The sequence below is a fragment of the Eptatretus burgeri genome, unplaced genomic scaffold (assembly GCF_056783735.1).
Source record: "Eptatretus burgeri isolate ZD-2024b unplaced genomic scaffold, Ebu_testis_v1 Ebu_testis_scaffold_3185, whole genome shotgun sequence".
NCBI classification, from domain to species: domain Eukaryota; kingdom Metazoa; phylum Chordata; class Myxini; order Myxiniformes; family Myxinidae; genus Eptatretus; species Eptatretus burgeri.
In genome coordinates this window covers 21,072-44,962 of record NW_028225135.1, presented here as the reverse complement: position 1 = coordinate 44,962, position 23,891 = coordinate 21,072, and the positions used below count along the sequence as shown (strand labels likewise).

General features: G+C 46.1%; 2 protein-coding genes across 10 annotated transcripts in view; one reads left to right on the top strand and one right to left on the bottom strand.

Moving 5' to 3' along the window:
- Positions 1-23,891, top strand: part of LOC147006335 (anti-apoptotic protein NR13-like) — a 35,083-nt gene that overhangs the window by 2,254 nt on the left and 8,938 nt on the right. The gene's annotated exons all lie outside the window — the stretch shown is intronic.
- On the bottom strand, positions 5,095-17,069 carry LOC147006336 (ras-related protein Rab-10-like). The gene is made up of 5 exons (XM_085869035.1): positions 16,963-17,069; positions 13,445-13,507; positions 11,693-11,831; positions 7,816-7,905; positions 5,095-6,869 (listed from the first exon to the last, which is right to left on the bottom strand). Exons 1-5 carry the CDS (start codon positions 16,965-16,967, stop codon positions 6,765-6,767), a joined length of 402 nt encoding a protein of 133 aa, XP_085725161.1. The 5' UTR covers positions 16,968-17,069; the 3' UTR covers positions 5,095-6,764.

The following is a 23,891-nucleotide window of genomic DNA, read 5'->3' as shown; positions in this document are numbered from 1 at the left end:
TTCTCTCTCTTTCTTTCAATTTCTCTCTTTATTTGTATATCTGTCTTCGAAGAAGTGAATTCTCAGGAAACTTTTTTGAACAGGGCTCACTTGGCGAGGGTTGAAAATCACCCAGGAGCTGGGTTGAAAATCACCAAGTTGGATGGAACTCGTGTTAGAAATCACCTCGTTGTGTGGAGCTTCGGTTGGAAATCACCGAGTTGGGTGGAGCTGGGTTTGGAAATCACCCAGTTGGGTGGCACTGGGGTTGGAAATGACCCAGTTGGGCGGAGCTATGGTTGAAAATCACCCGGCAGGGTGCAACTGGGGTTGGAAATCACCAAGTTGGATGGAACTCGTGTTGGAAATCACCCAGTTTGGCGGAGCGAGAGTTGGAAATCACCCAGTTTGGCGGAGCAAGAGTTGGAAATCACCCAGTTGTGTGGAGCTTCGGTTGGAAATCACCGAGTTGGGTGGAGCTGGGTTTGGAAATCACCCAGTTGGGTGGAGCTCAGGTTGGAAATCACCCAGTTGGGTGGAGCTTGGTTTGGAAATCACCCATTTGGGCGTTGCTAGGGTTGGAAATCACCCAGTTGGGTGGAGCTGGGGTTAGAAATCACCCAGTTGGGTGGAGCTGGGGTTAGAAATCACCCAGTTGGTTGGAGCTCGGGTTGGAAATCACCCAGTTGTGTGGAGCTTAGGTTGGAAATCACCCAGTTGGGTGAACCTGGGGTTGAAAATCACCCAGTTGGGTGGAGCTTGGGTTAGAAATCACCCAGTTTGGTGGAGCTTGAGTTGGAAATCACCCAGTTGTGTGGAGCTCGGGTTGGAAATCACCCAGTTGGGTGGAGCTTTGGTTGGAAATCACCCAGTTGGGTGGAGCTCGTGTTGGAAATCACCCAGTTGGGTGGAGCTCGTGTTGGAAATCACCCAGTTGGGTGGAGCTCGTGTTGGAAATCACCCAGTTGGTGGAGCTAGGGTTGGAAATCACCCAGTTTTTTTTTTTTTTTTTTTTTTTTTTTTTGTATACCTTGGTCGAGGCTCGTATGAGAGCTAACACACAACTCACAGCAAGGAGGCATGAGACAAGAGGGGCGGGAGTGGAAGGGACAAAACATTGGGGAACAGACACAGGTGAACTGTGGAAGGGAGAGGGATGGGGATGGGACGGGGAACATGGCGAGGGGAAGATGGACATTAAAGGGACTTTCAGGAAGGAAAGCAGGAGAATTGAAGGAAGTGGGCTTGGGTGGATTATCGGGGATAGAAAAGATCGAGGATTTGGATGGGGGAAGATAAGAGGTGGTGGTGAACAGCTGTTTTGAAAGCCTGGAGGGAAGAATGGGAAAGAATAGAGTGAGGAAGTTTATTCCAAAGGCGGGAAAAAAGAGGAATGAAAGAGTGAAGATGAGCAGTGATTCGTGATTTTGGTAGTTTTACCAGAAGGGGGTTGTTGGCGGACCTTGAGCGCCCTGTGGAAATGTGGTTGGGACAAATCACAGAGAGAGCAGGGGGGGCAAGGCTGGAGAGGAGTCGGTAGAAGACAGAAAGACCACCGACCAACCTGCGGTGATTGAGTGAGAGGTTGAGAGATTGAGAGTTGGGTGGAGCTCGGGTTGGAAATCACCCAGTTGGGTGGAGCTCGTGTTGGAAATCACTCAGTTGGGTGGAGCTCGTGTTGGAAATCACCCACTTGGTGGAACTAGGGTTGGAAATCACCCACTTGGTGGAGATAGGGTTGGAAATCACCCAGTTGGGTGGAGCTAGGGTTGGAAATCACCCAGTTGGGTGGAGCTCGTGTTGGAAATCACTCAGTTGGGTGGAGCTCGTGTTGGAAATCACTCAGTTGGGTGGAGCTCGTGTTGGAAATCACTCAGTTGGGTGGAGCTCGTGTTGGAAATCACCCACTTGGTGGAGATAGGGTTGGAAATCACCCAGTTGGGTGGAGTTAGGGTTGGAAATCACCCAGTTGGGTGGAGCTCGTGTTGGAAATCACTCAGTTGGGTGGAGCTCGTGTTGGAAATCACTCAGTTGGGTGGAGCTCGTGTTGGAAATCACTCAGTTGGGTGGAGCTCGTGTTGGAAATCACCCACTTGGTGGAGATAGGGTTGGAAATCACCCAGTTGGGTGGAGCTAGGGTTGGAAATCACCCAGTTGGGTGGAGCTCGTGTTGGAAATCACCCAGTTTGGTGGAGCTAGGGTTGGAAATCACCCAGTTGTGTGGAGCTGGGGTTGGAAATCACCCAGTTGGGTGGAGCTGGGGTTGGAAATCACCCAGTTGGGTGGAGCTAGAGTTGGAAATCACCTAGTTGGGTGGAGCTGGGGTTGGAAATCACCCAGTTGGGTGGAGCTCGGGTTGGAAATCACCCGGTTGGGTGGAGCTCGCGTTGGAAATCACCCAGTTGGGTGGAGCTTGGTTTGGAAATCACCCATTTGGGCGTTGCTAGGGTTGGAAATCACCCAGTTGGGTGGAGCTGGGGTTAGAAATCACCCAGTTGGTTGGAGCTCGGGTTGGAAATCACCCAGTTGTGTGGAGCTTAGGTTGGATATCACCCAGTTGGGTGAACCTGGGGTTGAAAATCACCCAGTTGGGTGGAGCTTGGGTTAGAAATCACCCAGTTTGGTGGAGCTTGAGTTGGAAATCACCCAGTTGTGTGGAGCTCGGGTTGGAAAATATGGTGGGGACATATCGCAGACAGAGCAGGAAGGGCGAGACCAGGGAAGAGATGGTGTAAGACAGAAAGTCCACCGACCTGCCTGCGGTGAGAGACCAAAAGCCTCAGCTTCATCGCGGGAGATACCATCGTTCCTAAAAGCATTGGTTTCTACAGCGTGAAGTCGAGAAAAGTGAGAGGTGGGAGCACCAACCCAGAGGGGTGACCAGTTCTCCATCAGGCTGCGGACGAAAACTTTGCATGTGGTCAGCAGCTAAGGTCGGCCAAGGAAGGACTTTGCACGACAGTGGATTCCCAGTCGGTGACTGGCTTTGGAGACAGGCTTGGAAATGTGACTTTCCCAGGAATGATCATGGCAGATCGTGAGACCAGGAAGCTTGAATGAAATGACTTCTTCAAGAGGATTGTTGAGAAAGTAGATTGGGGGGGGGGGTGGGGGCGGTGGTTCTGTCCTTTTTGGAGAGACATGGTGAGGGTGTTAGATTTGTCATGACTGAAAGACATGTTCCATGTGTTGGACCAGTTTGTGATTTGATCCAGGTTTGCAGAGAGTGAAGACCCTGCTTCCTGCCAATCAGAGGGATGATCGATGGTACGGCAGAGGGTGGAATCATCAGTAAAGAGATGAAGAGGATTTTCCAGAGAGTCGGAGAGATCATTGATGAAAACCAGAAAAAGAACAGGGCCCAGAGCGCTACCTTGAGGAACTCCAGCCTGGACAGGAAGAGGGGATGAGAGAACTCCTTTAAGGGCCACACCTTGCCTGCGACAGGAGAGGAAGTCTGCGAGTCATGAGTGGAGATCACCTTGAATACCATAGGAAGAGAGTTTGTTGAGCAGTGCGGGATACCAGACTGTATCGAAAGTTTGTGATATGTGGAGGGAGATTTCTCTTTGTTTGTGCTTATTCTTGGTTCTTTTTGTTCATTGCCCCCTCTTTTATCTCCATTTCACTTTCAATTTCTCTCTTCATTTGTGTATCTGTCTTCGGAGAAGTGAATTCTTCGGAAACTGTTTTGAATAAGGCTCACCTGACTGTACCTGCATGGGTTTGAGAGTGGTCGCTGAAACCCGAATCCTGTTCATGTTTCTCCTGATCACTCCATCTTTCCTCGCTGGTTGTTCAGATTGCTTCTGATGATTCCAATGTAGGATTTGGTTTTCCATCTGATAACATACACCCAAGGTCCCATGGTGTTAACACTCTGGACTTTGAATCCAGCGATCTGCATTCAAATCTCGGTGGGACCTCATATTTTATTTTGGAGGTTGGTCAACGGAAACGGAGAGGATAAGGCAGCAATCGGTGAAACTGCGGTTTTATTCGGAGGAGGATCAATTGTAAATCAGAAGAGGTGGTGTGAACATTGTGGAGTAATTTAGTGAGGACCACATGTGGAATATTGTGTGCAGTTTTGGTCGCCACAACTCAGGAAGGACATGCAGTCTCTGCCATCGAGAGTGTTCAACGCAGGGTTGCTGGATTGATTTCGGGCCGAGCGAGATTCAGCAACGAGGGAAGAATGGGATTGAAGAGAGTGTGCGAGGAGGAGGAGCAGATTGGGACCATACCCTGTGCAGGTCCAATGGGATGGAAGTTCAGCTGGAGGACCCATCTGCCAGCATTGATGACAAGAAAAGTCCAATGGGATGATTCCAAGCACACGATCCCTCCCAATGATGAGATCAGTGTTTTGGGGAACCTGTACGCCTCCCTGCACCACTGGAATCGATCATGCTACCAAATGGCAAAATTGGTAAATTGCTCTCCACCTCCTCTCTTGACACTCGCACATCAATCATTGAAGGAGATTCCCTTTTCTTGCACACCATCACAGCCACGTTCCCAGCTCTACCAGTGAGGTTGTTTTTTTTTCTTTCCATTGGGGGGGGAGGGTGAGGGGGTTGAGGTGGGTGGATGCACCTTTATCCCAGATCCAGTTGATAAAAAACTACAAAACTTATGGAACCAATAGCCTGTATCACAGCACTTGGGTGCCATTCGGTCCTGCACAGCGTCCTCACTGATGAACACCAATGAGTGCAGCCAAACAACAGCAGCGCTCCAATGAGAAGGCAGCACCCGTGAACAACAAGCATCACAGGGATGATGGTTCGGATCTTCGGCCACGCCTCGGCCGAGGGCTTTATAAGTCCGGGCATCCCAGGACTCGGGGTCGTGTGCATCCAGGGGAGAACGAGAGCAAGACGGAGTCTTGGCAGGGTGAGCCGGGTGGACGCGAACCTCTGAGGGCATTACCTGTGGCTCGTTGGCTTCAGGGTCAAAGGTGATTCCGAGAAGCCTCTCGTGATCCAGCCGGAAAACCCGTAACAACATGAATTTGTCTTTGCCGTTTCAACACATTCCGAGCCTCAATGCGTGGAATCATCTACAATGTCGTGATTGTGTTTTGATTCATTAACATCATGGGAAAGTCGCCTTTCGAAGCGTGCGAGTCGGTTGGTGGAGAAATTAAGAAAATTAGTTTTCACGATCAAATGCTGAGAGAGGTTCGGATGACTTAACCGCAGCGGGAAAGCAGGTGCATGGTCTGGGGATGAGTGGGAGACATCTCAATGTAATTGAAGTCGGGAAAACTGTGAGTTTCAGATTGTTTACGTGTCACCACACAGGGGTGGTGTTGTGTTAACTAAGTAGGGTCTAAGGCTAGTTTCTGCCAACATTTGATTGCCCCCTGTGACCTTTTGCTGAATTTTTACATTTACAAGGGCAGCCAGAACGAATGATGACGCGACATTTTGGATATCATTGTTTTATGGTCCTTCAGTCCTGTGGTGCGAGTTCGTATTCGGATATTAATCGATTAAGCGGTAGGAGGGGCGGAGGAGGACATGTTGAAGAACTAAAAACTACAACTCTTGCTGCGACGTCTTAAAAGTTTGAAGTTTCAAGGAAAGACCAGAAATGTATTTTAATTACAAATGTTTCTTCAACTGAGTCTTTGCAAAGATATTGTTTCATGGAAGGGTGGGGGACTGGAGGGGTGATCCATAGCTCGGATGTGTTAAGAATAGCGTGGTCCGTGTGCTCGTGTAGGGTCGAATTATACTTGTAATAGGGATCTGTCATGGATAAGTGATATGTAAAATGTGATGTGCATCGACGAGGGTGGTGATTGAAATCTGAGAAAAGGACAAGGGAAGGAGTACCGACGAGGCCAGGTGGAGGACTTGTGGGCACAAAAGCACACAGAAAGCACTTTGCGCTTTAAATGGAACCAATAACTGGACGCGAGGTCAGAGAAGAGAGTTCTGGAACACCGGAGAGAGTTCTGGAACACCACCCAAAATGCGGAGCCATTCACTGGCAGTGGGCGTCCAATGGGCAAGTCCAATAACGTCCCGGAAGGCGAGTACTTGGGGAGATAAGAGCCGCGGCCATGCATGTTTGTTTAGTTGGAGGTCTGGTTGCTTCTTCTTGGAAACCAGCTCTCTGATTTGTTGTCGACACGGACGGTTCGAGAGACGATTGCCTGTCCTCATCGCCATTTCCAGCCAGGTAAGCGTCGTACTGGACACAACACCAGATTGCTCATCCTAAAATCCCCGCTTGCCCCTTCATTGATGCTTTGATTCTGATATTTTGATCAAGTTAGTTATTGGTCATGTGACGAACAGGCACGACACCGAATCCCCTCCTGGGCATCTACAATAGCTTTGTAGTGCTTTTTAATGTTTGCACCATTCGAGGTTTTTCCCTCCTTGACAAAAATCCCACCAGGACTGGTGACTTCCAACAGTATCTATTATGGTTCAAAGCAATTTGGATCAGAGAGTTTCCATGGTACAAAGCGTTGCATCTGTGGACCGGAAAAGGGTCACCTCTCCCATGGGGTGGTTTTATTCTGGAAAGGATGACAAAGGAAATGGAGTGAAGTGTCAAGTACGGCACAACCATCACCGATGAGCATTTGAGCCTTCATCACTCACATCACTGAGGCAACTCTACTCAGTCGGGGTGCTTTCGGTTTATTAGCATCCTATTGTGGTGGTGTTATGTGCAACAAGGTCTTTCGTGACCTGGAGGGAAAAGCCACCAATTTCACAACCACATTCAAGTGCAGGCAGCAAGGGGGGATGAGGGAAGGGTCAACATGGACAGCATCTGCTCCTCCGATCCACCTCTCCACCACTGCTGGTCCAAACCACCAAACCTATTCCTTCCACTCCTCTCGCTGGCTCTTGTTCTGGCATCTGGAGAGAAGAAGAAGCATTATTTAAAAATGGAGAAGAAGGAGATGCATTTCTAAAGTTAGATCGTACAGTCTCTTTATTGCAAGTTCACACCAGCTTGCCAGCCAAACATCTGGAGACAGCTACATCATTTTATTTGACCATTCATAAGGAGATCTTCCCTCCCTCTCCCCCCAAGCCGCAAACCCCCTCTCCCAATTTACCTTAATAAAATGCGCATCCGATTATTTAATATAGTTTAAGACACCTGATGGTGTTGTGGTCATGACTGGTCGGACGGTAATACTTTGTGCCAACACCTGCTCCCTTTTCTCTCTCGGCCCTCCGTAGCTCCTCCAGGACGTACACGTCCTTCCACGAACCCCCTCCTGGGTGCGATTCCAAAAATCCATTCCTTTATTCCTCATTTTTCCCAATTTCTGGAAATGTCTTCCGGACGTAGTTCTATCCCACTCGACCCAACAGGTCCTCAATCAAGTGGTGTCCCGACATCTCATCCCCCATCCCAACACATGATCTTTCTTACCCCCATTGACCCCCTTAGACTCTTACTTGCAGATTACTGTATCACCTCCCCTCCCTCTCCCTCTCGCTCTCTCTCTTTTCTGTTGTTGTTAGCTCATTCCCTTGATTGTTATATTAAACAGTGGCCCCATTGTCACTACCTTCTGTCACCTCGCTCTTCTATGAGCCTCGATTTTGTCAACAAAATACCCGCCAAAAACAAAACAAAACACCGATATGGATGAAACGGTACGGATGTTGTACATCAGCATGCGGGGTACACAAACAAGACCTCCATTTTGTATACTCAGAATCCCGGTTGGCACGGCATTCCCACAAAGCCATTGATGACCATTGAGGATGAAAGAGAAGACCGAAACACCACATCTCAATGAACGTAGGTCAAACATCCTCAGGGATACAGAACAGTCAGGTGTAGTACCTGTTCTCCCTTCTCCTTGGACACAACTCGCCCCTTCTCCAAGTCGCACTTGTTTCCAATTAGCAGGAGCTTCACGTCCTTCTTGACTTGCTGACGTTCGGCAAATACAATAGGCAGGAAAAAAGACGAGACTTTATGGCAATTCACATGATACGAGTCTTCATTATACGCCCAGGTGTACCTGGCCAGCGAGAAATATGACTGTGCACCTGGAAAAGGCTGTGTCAAAAGCAAACACTCCCCCTCCAAAAAAAAAAAACGGACACTTTGAAAAGAGCAGGACGTTGCTGAAAATGAATGCACGGAATTGGTGTCAGCGCCTATCGAAAAGGGAGGACAAAGAAATTTAGGTACAGGAGAAGACCATTTGGCACATCACACCCATGTCATATCCACACTCCAGCACTCTGACCTGTTAATGAGATTTCAACAGCGAACTCCGTACGAGCCATTTGGCTACTTGGGTACCCAATGGCCTCATACTTTTTAAGTTTGATCTATATATATATATATATATATATATATATATATATATATATATATATATATATATATATATATATATATATATATATATATATATATATTTATATATATATATATATATATATATATGCCCTTTTTCATTGCCCTTTTTTTCATAGATATTGTAAAGAATTCAGCGACGGAGGGATTCTCAACCCACTCCGGCCGTCTCCAGGGTTTATAACGCCGGCCAGCTCAGCACAGGCCTCGGGTCACGCGTCTTCAATTGCGATACCAACGTAATCCTTGTACCTTACCAGTTGGGGAAATAGAACCCCTGGTTACAGACTGGTTTTGTCAGATGCCGAGCGTTTTCTGCCAGTCTGTAACGATTTTGGTTTTATATGCCAATCAAACGGATCGTTCCTCGACGTGACACAAATTAATCCACAGCGGCAACTTCATACGAACCAACCAGATTTATTGGGGAACATCGGGGAACACGACACAAGCAAGATTCACGACAATGTTTTTATTAACAATCCTCAACCCGTTCTTAACTGGGGAACCACGGACTACAGGTTTCAAGGGGGTCGCTACCGAGATATGCCTTATACAACACGTGCAGACAAAGACACAGACAGACAGCATGCATGCAAGACAGAGTACTTGGTGATGTCTCATGGACGAGAGGAACGTGTCAAAAGCACGAATGTCGCTCGTAACAAGCGGATGTCCACGGATTCGAGCTTCCAGCTCGAACGCGCCGCGTGGCAAGATGGCGGCGCCATCCTCTTTCTTTTCCGCACCGCACGCGGTCTCCGCACGCTCCGACCACATGCAAGGCCGACGGCACAAGATCACCCAGGTCAACGATGGGCCTCAGCTGATCTCTCTCAAGGTCCAGCATACAAATACAGGCCTGGCCTGTGCACCAGACAAGGCCCAAATTGAGGTGCCGAGCTCCGCAGGCGGATCGACAAACGTGTCGAGCCGTGAGGTGAGTAAGTACGGAGGCTCCGCGGCCAGACGCAGGCCGAACCTGTCGATCACCTCCCCATAAGAGTCAATCGCCGACTCGACGTGCAGGCCGCCTCTCCCACTGTCCAAAAAGGCAGACTCGACGTGCAGGCAGCCTCTCAAAGCCGACTGCCGTTTCTCAAAACTCAACTCCTTTTCTCTCTTTCACTCGTTTTGAATCCCGAGCACGCCTCGAGAGCGACTATTTCCACACACTGAATCCTTTTCTCTCTTTTACAGTTTTCTGACGTTCGCTCGCTTCGAACCACTCGCTCCTCCCCCTTTTCGAAGCCGACAAAACTCCTCCCCTCAGTTTCACTTTCTCTTTTTGGCCACACCCTCTCAGCTGACTGGGCGGGGCTTCGTCCGGGATGGGGAAGAAGAAGAGGGAGTTCTCATTCCACCAGCACCGCACAACAATAATACAGCCTTCTACACCTCCGGGCACACATATAACATCCATTTTACCAAACAACCTAACTATACATGCATCTGAGCTCATCCTATATTTAGGAGTCCAATAAGGGCCATTTCCGTAACAGTATATATATATATATATATATATATATATATATATATATATATATATATATATATATATATATATATATATATATATATATATATTGTTGCGAATTCGCGCCCGCCGGCGTGTGATCGGCCACGTGACTCGAATCGCGGCACGTCGCCCACTGGACGGGCAATTCTGTCGTGACCCTCTGGGACTAACGCCGGGAGCCAGTCACGGGTGGGCCTTTCGGCCTCACCACGATCGTGCCAATCGGCCACCAGCGTGGGATAGGGTTGTTTGCCAAACTCGACCTACCGAAGTACCCACGCGGATGGTAAACCGGGCGATCGCACCTCGCCGTAGGTCGACTCCGGACACGGGCCGCTTAAACGGTCCGTTCCGTACTATCGGGATAACCGAGCGGTGTTATCGTCAGCATCGACGGTTCCGATAACTTATCGGGCGTATTTAGCCCACTATGAACCCTTTACGTGAAGCAAAATGGAGATTCAACAAAGGGAAGGATGCAGCGAAACGGGGAACAATTCACACAAGCACTTTATTCACACAGAACACACATACAGCCAAACAGAATCAGAAATGCACATATATCAATTGCAAGAAGAAAAACAATAAAGCAACGACGACGCAGAGCAACAACTGACTAAGACCGACACATGGCAACACTTATACAGTTTTTCTTCACAAGACACGGCGCCACAAGTTCCATACAAAAAAACCCCGAAAAGAAATGGTGCCTTCCCTTTTGGGCCGTCGAGTCCCTCTCCTACGTCCGTCGACGTGGTCGCGCCTGGCCCGACTCCGTGCCCTGGCGTGGTAGGCGAGTCCTCTCCTGCGTGCCTCGCGCCTGCACGTGTTGACCACTCGACGCCACGGACCGAGTGTTCGGCGCTATCCCAGCGCGGATAGAGGGGGGAAACGGGGATGCCCGAAGTAGGGAGAGGGGAATAGCAGACGCTCCTTCCCACCAGCGGGGTCTTGCAACTGCCCCACAAAAGACCAGGCCAGCGGCCACCAGGACGAGCGAGCCGGAAGACGAGAGCGAGAGCAACTACGAAGCAAGAATATCCACCGAGCAAGAGCATCCACAAAACTGCTTCGCCCGTCTCCGACTTTTATATCCCGGAGCCCCGCCCTGTTGCTCCGCCCCGTTCTTTGCTCCAACCCCCTTCAAGGCGCTTCGAGAAAGGTCTCGAAGAGGGGCATTCCTCCTGCCTGGCCACGTCACACCGCGCATCCACCAATCGGGCGCCAGCTGCCCTCCCCTCGCTTCTCCTCCCTCGCACCAAGCGCGGAGAAAAATGGCGCGAAAAGCCACCGAGCCCCTTGTTGGTTTTTATTTGAAATAAAAGATAGAAAAAGAAAACGACTGACTCAAAGCGTCACAGCCCGAATCAATCACATTTATTCCCTCTAAACAACGGGTTTGGGGCTAACTACACATGTACTTAAGAGATTCCTCACCTCCGGGACCTGGATGGTGGTTTGCGAATTTCCACAGCCGTAACAATATATATATATATATATATATATATATATATATATATATATATATATATATATATATATATATATATATATATATATATATGCCCTTTTCATAAGTTGATCCTTTTTCATTGGATCATCTTGTCTGCACTTGTGCAGGAATACATCAGGTTAGTCTCCTTTGATGGTGAGTTATAGAGATGTGTTATTGAGATTTTCCTTTTCAGGCCGAGCCCTTCACGCATCGTGACAATGAAACCCGCGAGCGCAGACCACGCATGCGCACAATCCCACCAGGTGCCTCGCACCTTCGTGAGACGAGACATGAAACAAGTCCCAGAGTCTTACATTCTCCCTACTACAATGACTGACCTTGTGAATGAATCGAAGCCATTTCCTGATTGCCTCGAAACTACTGTTGTTGGTGACGTCATACACGAGCATAATGCCCATGATTCCGTGGTAGAAAGAGACGTTGACGGCAGTGAAGTCGTCTTTCCTGAGGATTTCCCTACCACACAAAGAAATCACAACATAGATCATTTAACAACAGAGGCCACTCCTCCACACACAAGGTAATGTGCAAGCCTCACAACAAAGGGCATGGAACCTCAACCAGTATATTGAGCAAAGTCGGAGACACGTGATCTCTCCAGATGTTCAGATTTCCAGGCAACCAGCATGTACAGGTGTTTCAACAAAATAGAGGAGAACGTTATCCTCGTCAACTTACAACTACATGGAAGCATGGTGGTGGATGATGACCCATATGGGCCTGCAAAGCAGCCAACATCGTTGGTGATCTACAAGATAATGCTGGCATTCCGACTGCTAACAGGTCCAGGTAGATTCTGGTCCATCAGGCCATTCTTTCAGATGGATACAAGGGCTCATTATTTTTCAATTCATCTTCCATCACAACCCCGAAAACACGATGAAGGGGCCTCTTGACACGAGGGATGCTCAAGGTTCCCTCACAGCAAAAGGTTTGTGTTGAGATAAGAACGTGTTGGAGGCCTGAAAGGTTGACCGACAAGGCCGACAGAGGACCCTCGATTGATTCCAAGATTGAGGGCTCTAAGTTATGACTAAGATGAGGGAGAACAGGGCTCTACCTCGTGGATAAGCCATTACATTGGCAAAAGATAGCAGGTCGATGTCCTCTCTGGTTTTTACCACTTCTGCTCGGATCTACCTCCCTCTGCTCTCTGACTCCTCGGGCCCTCCCAAGCAAGTCCATGAGTTCGTGTGCATTCTTCCAGTAACCTCCTCATGGTTACATTCCCAAAAATCGACACTCGCCACACTCCTGCACCATTTGTTCTTCTTTTCTCCAGTCTGTGGAACAATCTTCCTGAGAGGGTTCAATCCCACTCTTCCGTCTTCGGCTTCAAACGCAGGTGGTACACATCAACACCTGCATCCACACTCGTGATCTTTTCTACCCCCATTAACCCAAACTAAGCCAAAACACTTACATATTCCTGTTTCACCCCCTCCTCTTTCTCTTCTTTTGCTGTTCCTTCATTCTCTTGCTTATTGGGTCCACCTGTTACTCCTCTGTCCCAGTTGTACACTGACAAAAAGAGGAGCCGAGGGCACAAGTCCAAGTAAAGGAAAGAGCTTTTCAACATAACTGAGGTCGTGGATGGAAGGACAGGTGATCAGTCAACAAGAGATTTAGATTAATAGTTAGGAGTAGGTCAGGTGTTACCTTCATCCAGGAGGTTGGATACCATGGATCAAGGCGTGAGCATGTCCGCAAGCTTCAACATTCCACACAGCTCGGTCCAGGCCACGACTTTATAATGGCCATGCAGGTGATTATTGGTCTCCCTCTCCAGTCTCATCCTCCAAGGGTTCACAGTCATGACAGTTTGTAAGATTGGTACCTCGGCGTTTCCCCAGTGAGACGGATACAAGTGGCTGCGATGAAAGAGCGCGTAGGAGTCCGCATGGCGGACCTGGAACAGAGTATTCATTGATGCGGAGACTCGGTTCAGGGATGGAGCGGAATTGCCTTGTCTCCATCTTCGCTCTCTGTATTTCAAATCAGCAATTTCTTTCACAACATCTCTTCCCATCAAGATCCCTGCACAAAGTCAGTACAAATCAACATCCCACCTCTCACACTGATACCAGATCTCTAACTTTATCCTCTTTCCACCAATCTCCACCATCACTACCCTGCAATGAACACCGACGGAAAGGGAAAGGAGAACCATTGTCACGGGAATCTTACAAACCACATCGTCCAATAATACTCACAATCACGGCTTATATAGCAAACGTTGCATACCCAGCAAGATGAAACATCAGATACCCAGCAAGATGAAACATAACATTCCCAGCAAGATGAAACATTACAAACACAGCACGATTAAACATAACATACCCAACACGATTAAACATTACATTCCCAGCAAAATTAAACATTATATACCCAGCACGATTAAACATTACATTCCCAGCAAGATGAAACATGACAAACACAGCACGATTAAACATAACATACCCAACACGATTAAACATAACATACCCAGCACGATTAAACATAACATACCCAGCAAGATGAAACATTACATTCCCAGCAAGATGAAACATGACAAACACAGCACGATTAAACATAACATACCCAACACGATTAAACATAACATACCCAGCACGATTAAACATAACATACCCAACACGATTAAACATTACATTCCCAGCAAAATTAAACATTATATACCCAGCACGATTAAACATTACATACCCAACAAGAATAAACATTACATACCCAGCAAGATTAAATATTACATACCCAGCAAGATTAAACATGACATACCCAGCACAATTAAACATTCATACCCAGCATGATTAAACATTACATACCCAGCAAAGTTAAACATTTTTTACCCAGCACGAATAAACATTACATACCCAGCAAGAATAAACATTACATACCCAGCAAAATTAAACATTATATACCCAGCAAGATAAAACATTACATACCCAGCAAGATTAAACATTGCATACCCAGCAAGATTAAACATTACATACCCAGCACAATTAAACATTACATACACAGCAAGATTGAGCATTACATACCCAGCAAGATTAAACATTACATACCCAGCCAGGTTAAACATTACATACCCAGCAAGATTAAACATGACATACCCAGCACAATTAAACATTAATACCCAGCATGATTAAACATTGCATACCCAGCAAGATTAAACATTACATACCCAGCACAATTAAACATTACATACACAGCAAGATTGAGCATTACATACCCAGCAAGATTAAACATTACATACCCAGCCAGGTTAAACATTACATACCCAGCAAGATTAAACATGACATACCCAGCACAATTAAACATTAATACCCAGCATGATTAAACATTGCATACCCAGTATGATTAAACTTTACATACTCAGCAAGATTAAACATTACATACCCAGCACAATTAAACATGACATACGCAGCACAATTAAACATTGCATACCCAGCAAGATTAAACATTACATGCCCAGCACGATTAAACATTACATACCCAGCAAGATTAAACATTACATACCCAGCAAGATTAAACATTACATGCCCAGCACGATTAAACATTACATACCCAGCAAGATTGAGCATTACATACCCAGCAAGATTAAACATTACATACCCAGCCAGGTTAAACATTACATACCCAGCAAGATTAAACATGACATACCCAGCACAATTAAACATTAATACCCAGCATGATTAAACATTGCATACCCAGTATGATTAAACTTTACATACTCAGCAAGATTAAACATTACAGACCCAGCACAATTAAACATTACATACCCAGCAAGATTAAACATTGCATACCCAGCAAGATTAAACATGACATACCCAGCACAATTAAACATTGCATACCCAGCAAGATTAAACATTGCATACCCAGAAAGATTATACATTACATATCCAGCACGATTAAACATTACATACCCAGCAAGATTAAACATTACATACCCAGCATGATTAAACTTTACATACCCAGCAAAATTAAACATTATATACCCAGCACGATTAAACATTACATACCCAGCAAGATTAAACATTACATACCCCGCAAGAATAAACATTACATATCCAGCAAGATTAAACACTACATAACCAACAAGATTAAACATTTACCCAGCAAGATTAAACATTACATACCCAGCAAGATTAAATATTACATACCCAGTAATATTAAACATTGCATACCCAGCATGATTAAACATCAGATACCCAGCAAGATTAAACATTACATACCCAGCAAGATTAAACATTGCATACCCAGCACGATTAAACATTGCATACCCAGCAATATTAAAAATTACATTCCCAGCAAGGTTAAACATTACCTACCCAGCAAGATTAAACATTACATACCCAGCAAGATTAAACATTACATACCCAGCAATATTAAACATTACATACCCAGCAATATTAAACATTACATACCCAGCAAGGTTAAAAATTACATACCCAGCAAGATTAAACATTACATACCCAGCAAGATTGAACATTACATACCCAGCAAGATTAAACATTACATACCCAGCAAGGTTAAACATTACATACCCAGCAAGATTAAACATGACATACCCAGCACAATTAAACATTACATACCCAGCAAGATTAAACATTGCATACCCAGCAAGATTATACATTAGATATCCAGCAAGGTTAAACATTACATACCCAGCAAGATTAAACATGACATACCCAGCAAGATTTAACATTACATACCCAGCAAGATTAAACATGACATACCCAGCAAGATTTAACATTACATGCCCAGCACGATTAAACATTGCATACCCAGCAAGATTAAACATTACATACCCAGCAAGATTAAACATTACATGCCCAGCACGATTAAACATTACATACCTAGCAAGATTAAACAGTTCATCCTCAGAGGACATCCCCCCCCACTTTTGTGTGCACTTTTTGGCTGCTGGTTGCATCATTGGTTCGGGGTGCAACTGTGCCGTTGATGCAGTGCCCCTATTTTCAGTACACTGGTGCTCATTTTACCGACATCGGGAGGATGACAGGCTCAGTCAACCCCCCTGGTGCTAATTCAAACTCAGGACCCTGGGATCCCGAACCGCGAAGGCAACGCCAGGCTTCATGGGACAATGAGTGGCTTAATCCAGCGGATATAGACCAGGAGCGACGGACAACGAAGCGAAACAAAAGACGGTAATATGAATGGACGGCCGGCACCGCACGCGCCTGCAGTACCGAGGGGACAGATGAACGTGTTGTTGGACACATTTTTGGAGAACCTGCGTATGATCGATGTTTTCCCCACGTTTGGTTGGGCCATGATCTCCAGCCACTGGAATGGAATTAAATCCTATTTCCCGGCCTGCTTTGCGGGTTGATAAAACCCACTGCGCATGCGCGGCGGTTTGAATGTAAAACGGTTGGCAGGTTTGAAAAGTGGAAATACGTATCATCGTGTTGGAACCTCAAAATTATCGTATTTTCAGAAAAATTATCGCACGCTTTCCCACGAACTCCGTGATTATTATTATAAATTTTTTTTAAAACCTGCATTGACCCACAATGCACAGCGACATTTCAAATTGCAACCGTCCTCCTGAGAGATTATTCACCTCATTCTCGAACCGCCATTGCCGTCACTTCCTGTTTTTCCTCCTTCCTGTACACGACCTCTGCTTTGCTCATTTTTCCCCTTTATGAACGCATCAATCCATGAGAGTTATATAATAACGCCTTAGCCATATAAACAACCTTTAATAAAAAACAAAAACATTGAAGCGTGTTGTGCGATATTATACACCGCCTCAGACTAAAATGATCAAATCATCTTTATATCAAATATTAAAGGGGAAAATTATTATATTTTCGGAAAGAGGAGATAAATGTGATGCTGCGTGATAACTTTCATCACTGTGTGACGTCACCTTGCGGACGGGTGAGCTCGAACGAAATGTCACAAAAAATGCAGAAAAGGACACAGAGAACATCAACTCCCGATTGGCCAGAGGCAGATTTCAAAGTGTTGCTTCAAAAGATAAATTAATAAAAATTTTTGTCGAGGAAATGGATTCGGAGAATATTTGGACGATTTGATACCTGAGTTATTGAGTGAATCGTGTGTCGAATAATCGATTGTTCTTGTTTATTCTCGAATTCGGTTATTTTTTTGTCGTTGATCAACATAAGACCACTTTCTGAACTCATTTCATTCACCTGCACACTGTGATGTCATTAAAAAAAATCACCTCAATGACGAAGCCCCTGTGATGTCACAAACAAACAAACAATCACCTCAATGACGAAGCCCCTGTGACGTCATAAAGAAACAAACAATGTTGTGTCTGCGCATGCGTGGAGTGGTGTGCAGATTTAAAAGCCTGTTGGACGATGGTGGTGTTCTGGTAACCCGTTCTGTCCCCGAGGAATAGTGACAGCAGATTGATTGTCTTCTAGAAACAGAAGACTTTCGAGACTTTGAGGAGGATCCCTCAGTGCCGTACGGTGTCATAGGCTGATGACAGGTCCACCAAAGCAGTTGCCATCTTTTGTTTTCTTTGGAAGCCAGCCTTGATGATGGTGGAGAGGGTGAGAACCTGATCACGGGTACTGCAGCCAGGCCGAAAACACCCCTGATCATCAGGTAGGAAGGGAGCAGCCAGTGTCGTGACACCATCGGAGTCACGGGGTTGTGCCGCCAGAGTGTAGTGACACCAACGGAGTCACGGGGTTGTGCCACTAGACACACCGTTCGTCTGAGCGACCTGTGGTCAACCTTGCACATCCAGGATGGTATTTTTCAGTCACAAAAAAAGACACTGTCCACGATAAGATCCATCAACATCGCCGGCTCACTCGATGAGAACAGGAGTAAATTTCACTGAAACAGCAAAAAAAGTTTTTATTTTAAAATATTGAATCATTTTTCAACAAATGAATCAACACAATTGCTCCTCTTTAAAAAAAAAGCCTGGAATTAATGAACATTCAGGCCAGAAACTTGTCAGAGTAAAGTACCTGCTTCCTGGTCTCCATAGCAACATTGAAAGAGCAGTTCTAAAGCTACGGTGTACCATAACCACTGGACTTTAAAAAGGTGCTTGTGAGGAAGAATAACAAGAGCCCTTACAGGACTGCACATTGCTCGTTCCCCCATGTTGATCCCACTTTCCTGGTTTTTCTTCTTTTTTCAGATTTTAAGCTCCAGACACTGAGCCGAGAGAGGGTTTCACTCGGTGAAGCCGTCGTCTTGTCCTCCATTGTGAAAACGAATGTAATTACAATTCATTGGGGGGTATTTTGAGGATGAAACAAATACCTGTAGTACCGCTACGACGACAAAGGTGCCAGCAGCCAGAAGAATCAGACGTCTCGCTCCAAGGATCGCACTCCGTTCCCTGGCGACTCGAAGGCGCAATAGGTGTCTGCGCAGCTATGTCTCTCACATACAAATGATCTGTTGGGTTTGATGCAAGAAAAAGTGTGTCTGCATAACGGTCTGGAAAATTATTCCCAACAAAACATTTCGTGATAAATGTTCTTTTTTTTAAATTTATTTTCATGACCATCGTTAGGACTCGTGATGGCGCTGTCGGTGTTCCTGGGAGTTCAAGAAATGGTTGCCACGGATTTCCTCGCCTGCGTTATCCTCTCCATCATTTCGATCTGCCTTGGTGTCATCCGATTTGCCTTCTCACCGGCCAATGTTCCAGGGTGCATGCCTGGAAACCAGCGGTGCGTTCACGTCGAGCATCGAGACCATGCAAAGTGCCAATGCAACGGTCGTCACAGACCCTTGGCTCCTCTTCTGTGACTCAAAACTACTCAATCTCAGCTGCGATCCCTTATCAGCTGCGAATCATGTCGTTGACACTATCTGGTATTCCTCGTCTTGGAACTTTTAACCACTCATCCCAATTCTCTCTTCCTCATACCTGGCGATTTAAATCGGTACCTCTCTCTCTCACCGGACATGACACCTCAACAAAGGACTTCTGTGACTCTATGGCACTGATTCAATCGTTGAACTTTCAAACCGGCTTTCTCCCGAGAGGAAGTCCTCCCTTCTGGACCTGGTGATGACAAACTTCCCCAGAAATGTCTCCTGCTATTCCTCTGCTCCAATTGGCTCATCTGATCATACGCTCATCGCATCGCTCATAAACTTGAATCAACAAGTTTAACAAGCAGAGCAGACGAAGACTGAGAGATTTGTGAGATACCTGTACTACCTGCTTGCGGGAAAGCAACATACTTGCTAAATCGAGCAAGAACTCTCAGTTATTCCCTGAATGTAGCAGCTTCGTCAATGGAATTGGTGGAAAAGAATGCGTTGGATCTCCATGAAAATGCTGGATTCGTGCGGGATTAGAGACCAGGAGACAAGATGATGAGTTTGAATGGCCGCCAGATCCCTCGCTTCATCTTTTGAAGAGGGGTCCACAGTAAAATGTCATCGCTGTGGGTGTACGGCTCATAATAATCAAGCGAGCGAGTGTTCGGCTCGAAATGTGGTAAAAAGGGTCACATTGCGAGAGTGAGTCGTTCGAAACCCAAAACCCAATGCATTCCTCGGAGCAAGAACATCCGTCCACAGGGAACGAGGAAAAAGGTCTCGACACAAGACATATCAGTTGGACGAGGAAAATGAAGAGGACACGTTACGGTCTTTTTCATAAATCGAGCAACCGAGCGAAATCCGAACCACTGGTTGTGAGGTTATACCTGGTGTTGGCTTAATGGTTAGGGTGGTGGGCTTGGGATCCTTAGTTCCTGAGTTCAAATCCTGCTCAGGTGTTGAATTAATACCAGGTGGGGTTGACTCAGCCTATCATCCTTCTGAGGTCGGCGGAATGAGTTCGAGCTTGCTGGTATCCTGCGGCAGAGTGGTGACCCCTCCAGGATTGTGTGCAACAACCAAGGAGAATGCTTAGGCAGCACCAACTACTCTGCACAGAGTATGGTCCCCATGGAAGGATGGATGGTTGTGAGGTTGGAGGTACAGGGCAATGAAGTACAGATGGAAATAGATACGGGGTTTTCAGTATCACTGATTAGTGAGGCTCTGTTCCAAGAGGAGTGGAGGGCAGACGACCCAAACAGACGTACAGTCTGCCCGAGTCAGACCTTACGACACACACGTATACTGGTGAACCTGTGGATATTGTGGGAGAATGCGAAGTCGCTGTCAGGTATGGCACACCGAAGACAGAGTTGACCATAATGGTGGAGAGAGGTTCAGGGCCCAGAATGCTGGGACGGGATTGTCTCCGGGAAACCCGGTTGAATGGGCAGGAGGTGAACAACCTCGATGCCGATGATCAATCGAGGAAAGTCCTCAAGGACGATGGAGACCTTTTTGTGTTGGAGCTGGGAAAACTGAAAGGAAATGATGTCTGTTATGATGATATGCTAGGTGGTCATATTTTGGACCATTAGCTGTGTGTTAATCAGCTGTCGGGATTCTAACCTTGCTTGTAATTGTGTATTATTCAAACCTTGCTTTAAAATGTTGCTTTAAATGTATCATGCTGTTTTCACTATGTCTTTGATAACTCTTTATGGCTCTGCAGCTGCACAACAGCATGTCCTTGGGAAAACTGTGTATGCTGATATCCCACACATTCCTGTTCTTAGTCATCACCAGAGTTTCGCCTTTGCTATCAGCAGGTGCCAGTGTAGGGGTGTAGGAGTCTTAGAAAGTTATTAGTTTGCAAGATGAACTGTTGGGTTGCGAATCTGAGGATTGACTGATCCAACTTCCCTGAGGCCCCTAGGGAGGGGGAAAGAAGCCCACTGCCGCATTTATTTCTTTATTTCTTTATCCCTTAGCACACACTTATAGTCCACACCCAGTTTTGCTTTTGTGTGATTATATATACAACTGTTTTGAAGTAAGAATCTCAATGTGGTCCGGGGCACCTGACTGAAGGGCCTTTGGGCTGCATTCCGCATGCGTAGTGCCATCTTCTGAAATAAATCGTATCATTCGAAAACCCTCATTCGACTCTGTCATTACTCGGCCGAGTGAAGAGTCATAACAATTGGCGACGAGGATGCGATGCGACTGATGCTGGCGGTGTGGACGGCGGGACTCCACTTGGTGTACAGCGATCACAAGGGTTCAGCTAAAGGTACGTGGAAATTGCACGTATAGGGCACCTAAGACAGGGAGCCCTAGTTAGGTGAAAACTGTACACTTGGTGGGCAGTGCCCCGCTGGACGCAGCTCCAGGATCTGCTCGGATCAAGAACTGTAACGGTAAAACATAAGTGAGGTGATTCGAATGCGGTTTGTTTGAAGGGCACAAAGAGGGCTGGCAGGCCGTATGTTAGAACCGGTAAGGGTCGAGGATAAAGGTATCCGTGTGAAATAAGGAGGAAACAGGTTGGAATCCTGTACCAAGAGAGGGAAGGTTAGAGGCCTTCATTGGGTTTGAGGCTATTAGGCGGCGGGTCGAAAGGGATCTCGGTCCCGGTGTAAAAGGAGAAACGATTTACAGCTATTAGGCGGTTGGTAAGATAAGAACAAAAGATGGGGAATAACTCTGCAAAGAACATAGAGTTACCCAAAGGAACAACACTTAAAGTTATCGGTGAAAGTGGAAAACACTGGAGAGCGTTTGCAGCGTGGCTAACGGAGTCACAAAGTGAGACAGGACGTAAGCGATTTGATTCAGAGGGAATCTTGAACCAACGGGAAAAGAACACAAAGTTAATGAGCCAGGAGAAGGGCTGTTTGCAGAGTTACCTATTTGGATGTATTTGTGAATACAATGTGGTGGGGAAGGTTGAGTTTTGTGTTAGACGTAAGTTGAGTGTTCCAACCTGGAACTTGTATGTGTGGAACAACTTGTATGTTTGTATGGAGATAATGATGGGTCGTCATCGTCAATGTGAAGACTTTGGACGAGGTGAATTGCGCACACCAAATCCGGAGGAAGGACGATGATGACCGATTCTGCACGTGTTGTTAATTCAGTGATGGGCAAATGTCATTTTGAGAGAGAGAGAGAGAGAGAGAGAGAGAGAGAGAGAGAGAGAGAGAGAGAGAGAGAGAGAGAGAGAGAGAGAGTGTGTGTGTGTGAGTCAGTGTGTGTGTGAGTCAGTGTGTGTGTGTGTGTGTGTGTGTGTGTGTGTGTGTGTGTGTGTGAACTCGATGGGGAATTGAATAATTAAAACCACTTCAGCAGACAGTTTGTCAAATGGACCAACGTTCGGGTTTTCTCATGGTCCGATAAACTCTGTATGCTGTTTTGGCTTTGAACACTGTACGTGTACGGAGCATCATTTTGATTTTAAATTCAAATTCAGTTCTGTTTCCACTTTGCATGTTTCGAAAGGCTGATCGACGTTACGGGTTCGTTTTAACGTCAGTTTCAATTCTGGTTTCATTGTTGGGGTCATTAAGCATGTTTTATACTTGATTTTCGTAAATCTGGGAAAAAAACTTATTTTATGGGGTTTTGCGAGTCACGTGACGTGCCATAGGATTTAACAGGCGCGCCGAAAGCACGAAATCGTCCCATCGAAGGACAGCTTATCGTGAGGGTTTACGAGATGGATTAGCACATTTTACAAAGTTTGGGGACGCCCTTCTTAGGATTCTGTAAAAATTCCGATTTAAAACGAACGTATTTGAGATGTCGTCAAATATTTGTTCCGTGAGTTTGATCGTAAAAACCAACGCGCTGATAAGACGTATTGCTCATGTGAGTGCGTGATGACGTAATCACGCATGGGCCCAGCGCGCTTTGTCAAACTTGAAAGTGAAATTAACACCCTGCTGTGAATGTGCCTGCTTGTCGGAGCAATGTACAGGAATTTCTCGAGGCGGCTGATTTTGAATATGGTGGACAAACTAGATTTTAAAGAGATAGCTTTGTGGTAAAATTAATTAATAAGGACATTGACGTTTCAAAGGATCGCTCGATTTTGTGTTTCGAGGCGAGTGCACGCGCTATCGGAACATGGAAGCGACAATGCTTTGAAACAAGGCTGTAATATATATGTTTGTTCCGGTTGTTGTTGTTGTTGTTGTTGTTGTTGTTGTTGTTGTTGTTGTTGTTGTTGTTGTTGATTGGGCTTCGTGACCGGAAGAGGAAAAGAGAAAAAAAAAAAAAAGACGCGGAAGAGGCGCAGGACCGAGGGATTTAGGATGGATGGTGTTGTGGTAATGAAGTGCCGTACTGTGATTAGCGGCAACGGAGATTGGGCGGATGTGGCAGCACTGTGTATGGGGGTCGGTGGCTGGTGATGACTCGTATGCCGCGTGCTCCGTGGAGGGTCGTGCTGGAACAGTAATGGTATGTAGTATACTGTATTAGGAATGGTGTACTCTGAGGAATGTAATTGGGATTAGAGTATGGAGTTTGCCTCCAGTATTATGTGTACAAGTTATTGTATTGTGTTATTCTTACCCTATGTATATTTATGTTGTTGTAGATATGCGTATGGGTTTTGTGAGAATAAAGCCGATCGAAAAGGTTTATTGTTGATTACTACAACAGATGGAAAGGAGGATTTAAATGCTTTGAACAAGGAAC

Bases quoted from the DNA above. Each gene is read 5' to 3' on its own strand.
- LOC147006336 (XM_085869035.1), bottom strand. The intron at 11,832-13,444 runs GTGGGATGTTGA...TTTGTGTGGTAG, and splicing joins ATCTGGTATCAGTGTGAGAG to GGAAATCCTCAGGAAAGACG. The intron at 7,906-11,692 runs GTCAGTCATTGT...GCCGAACGTCAG, and splicing joins GGCTTCGATTCATTCACAAG to CAAGTCAAGAAGGACGTGAA.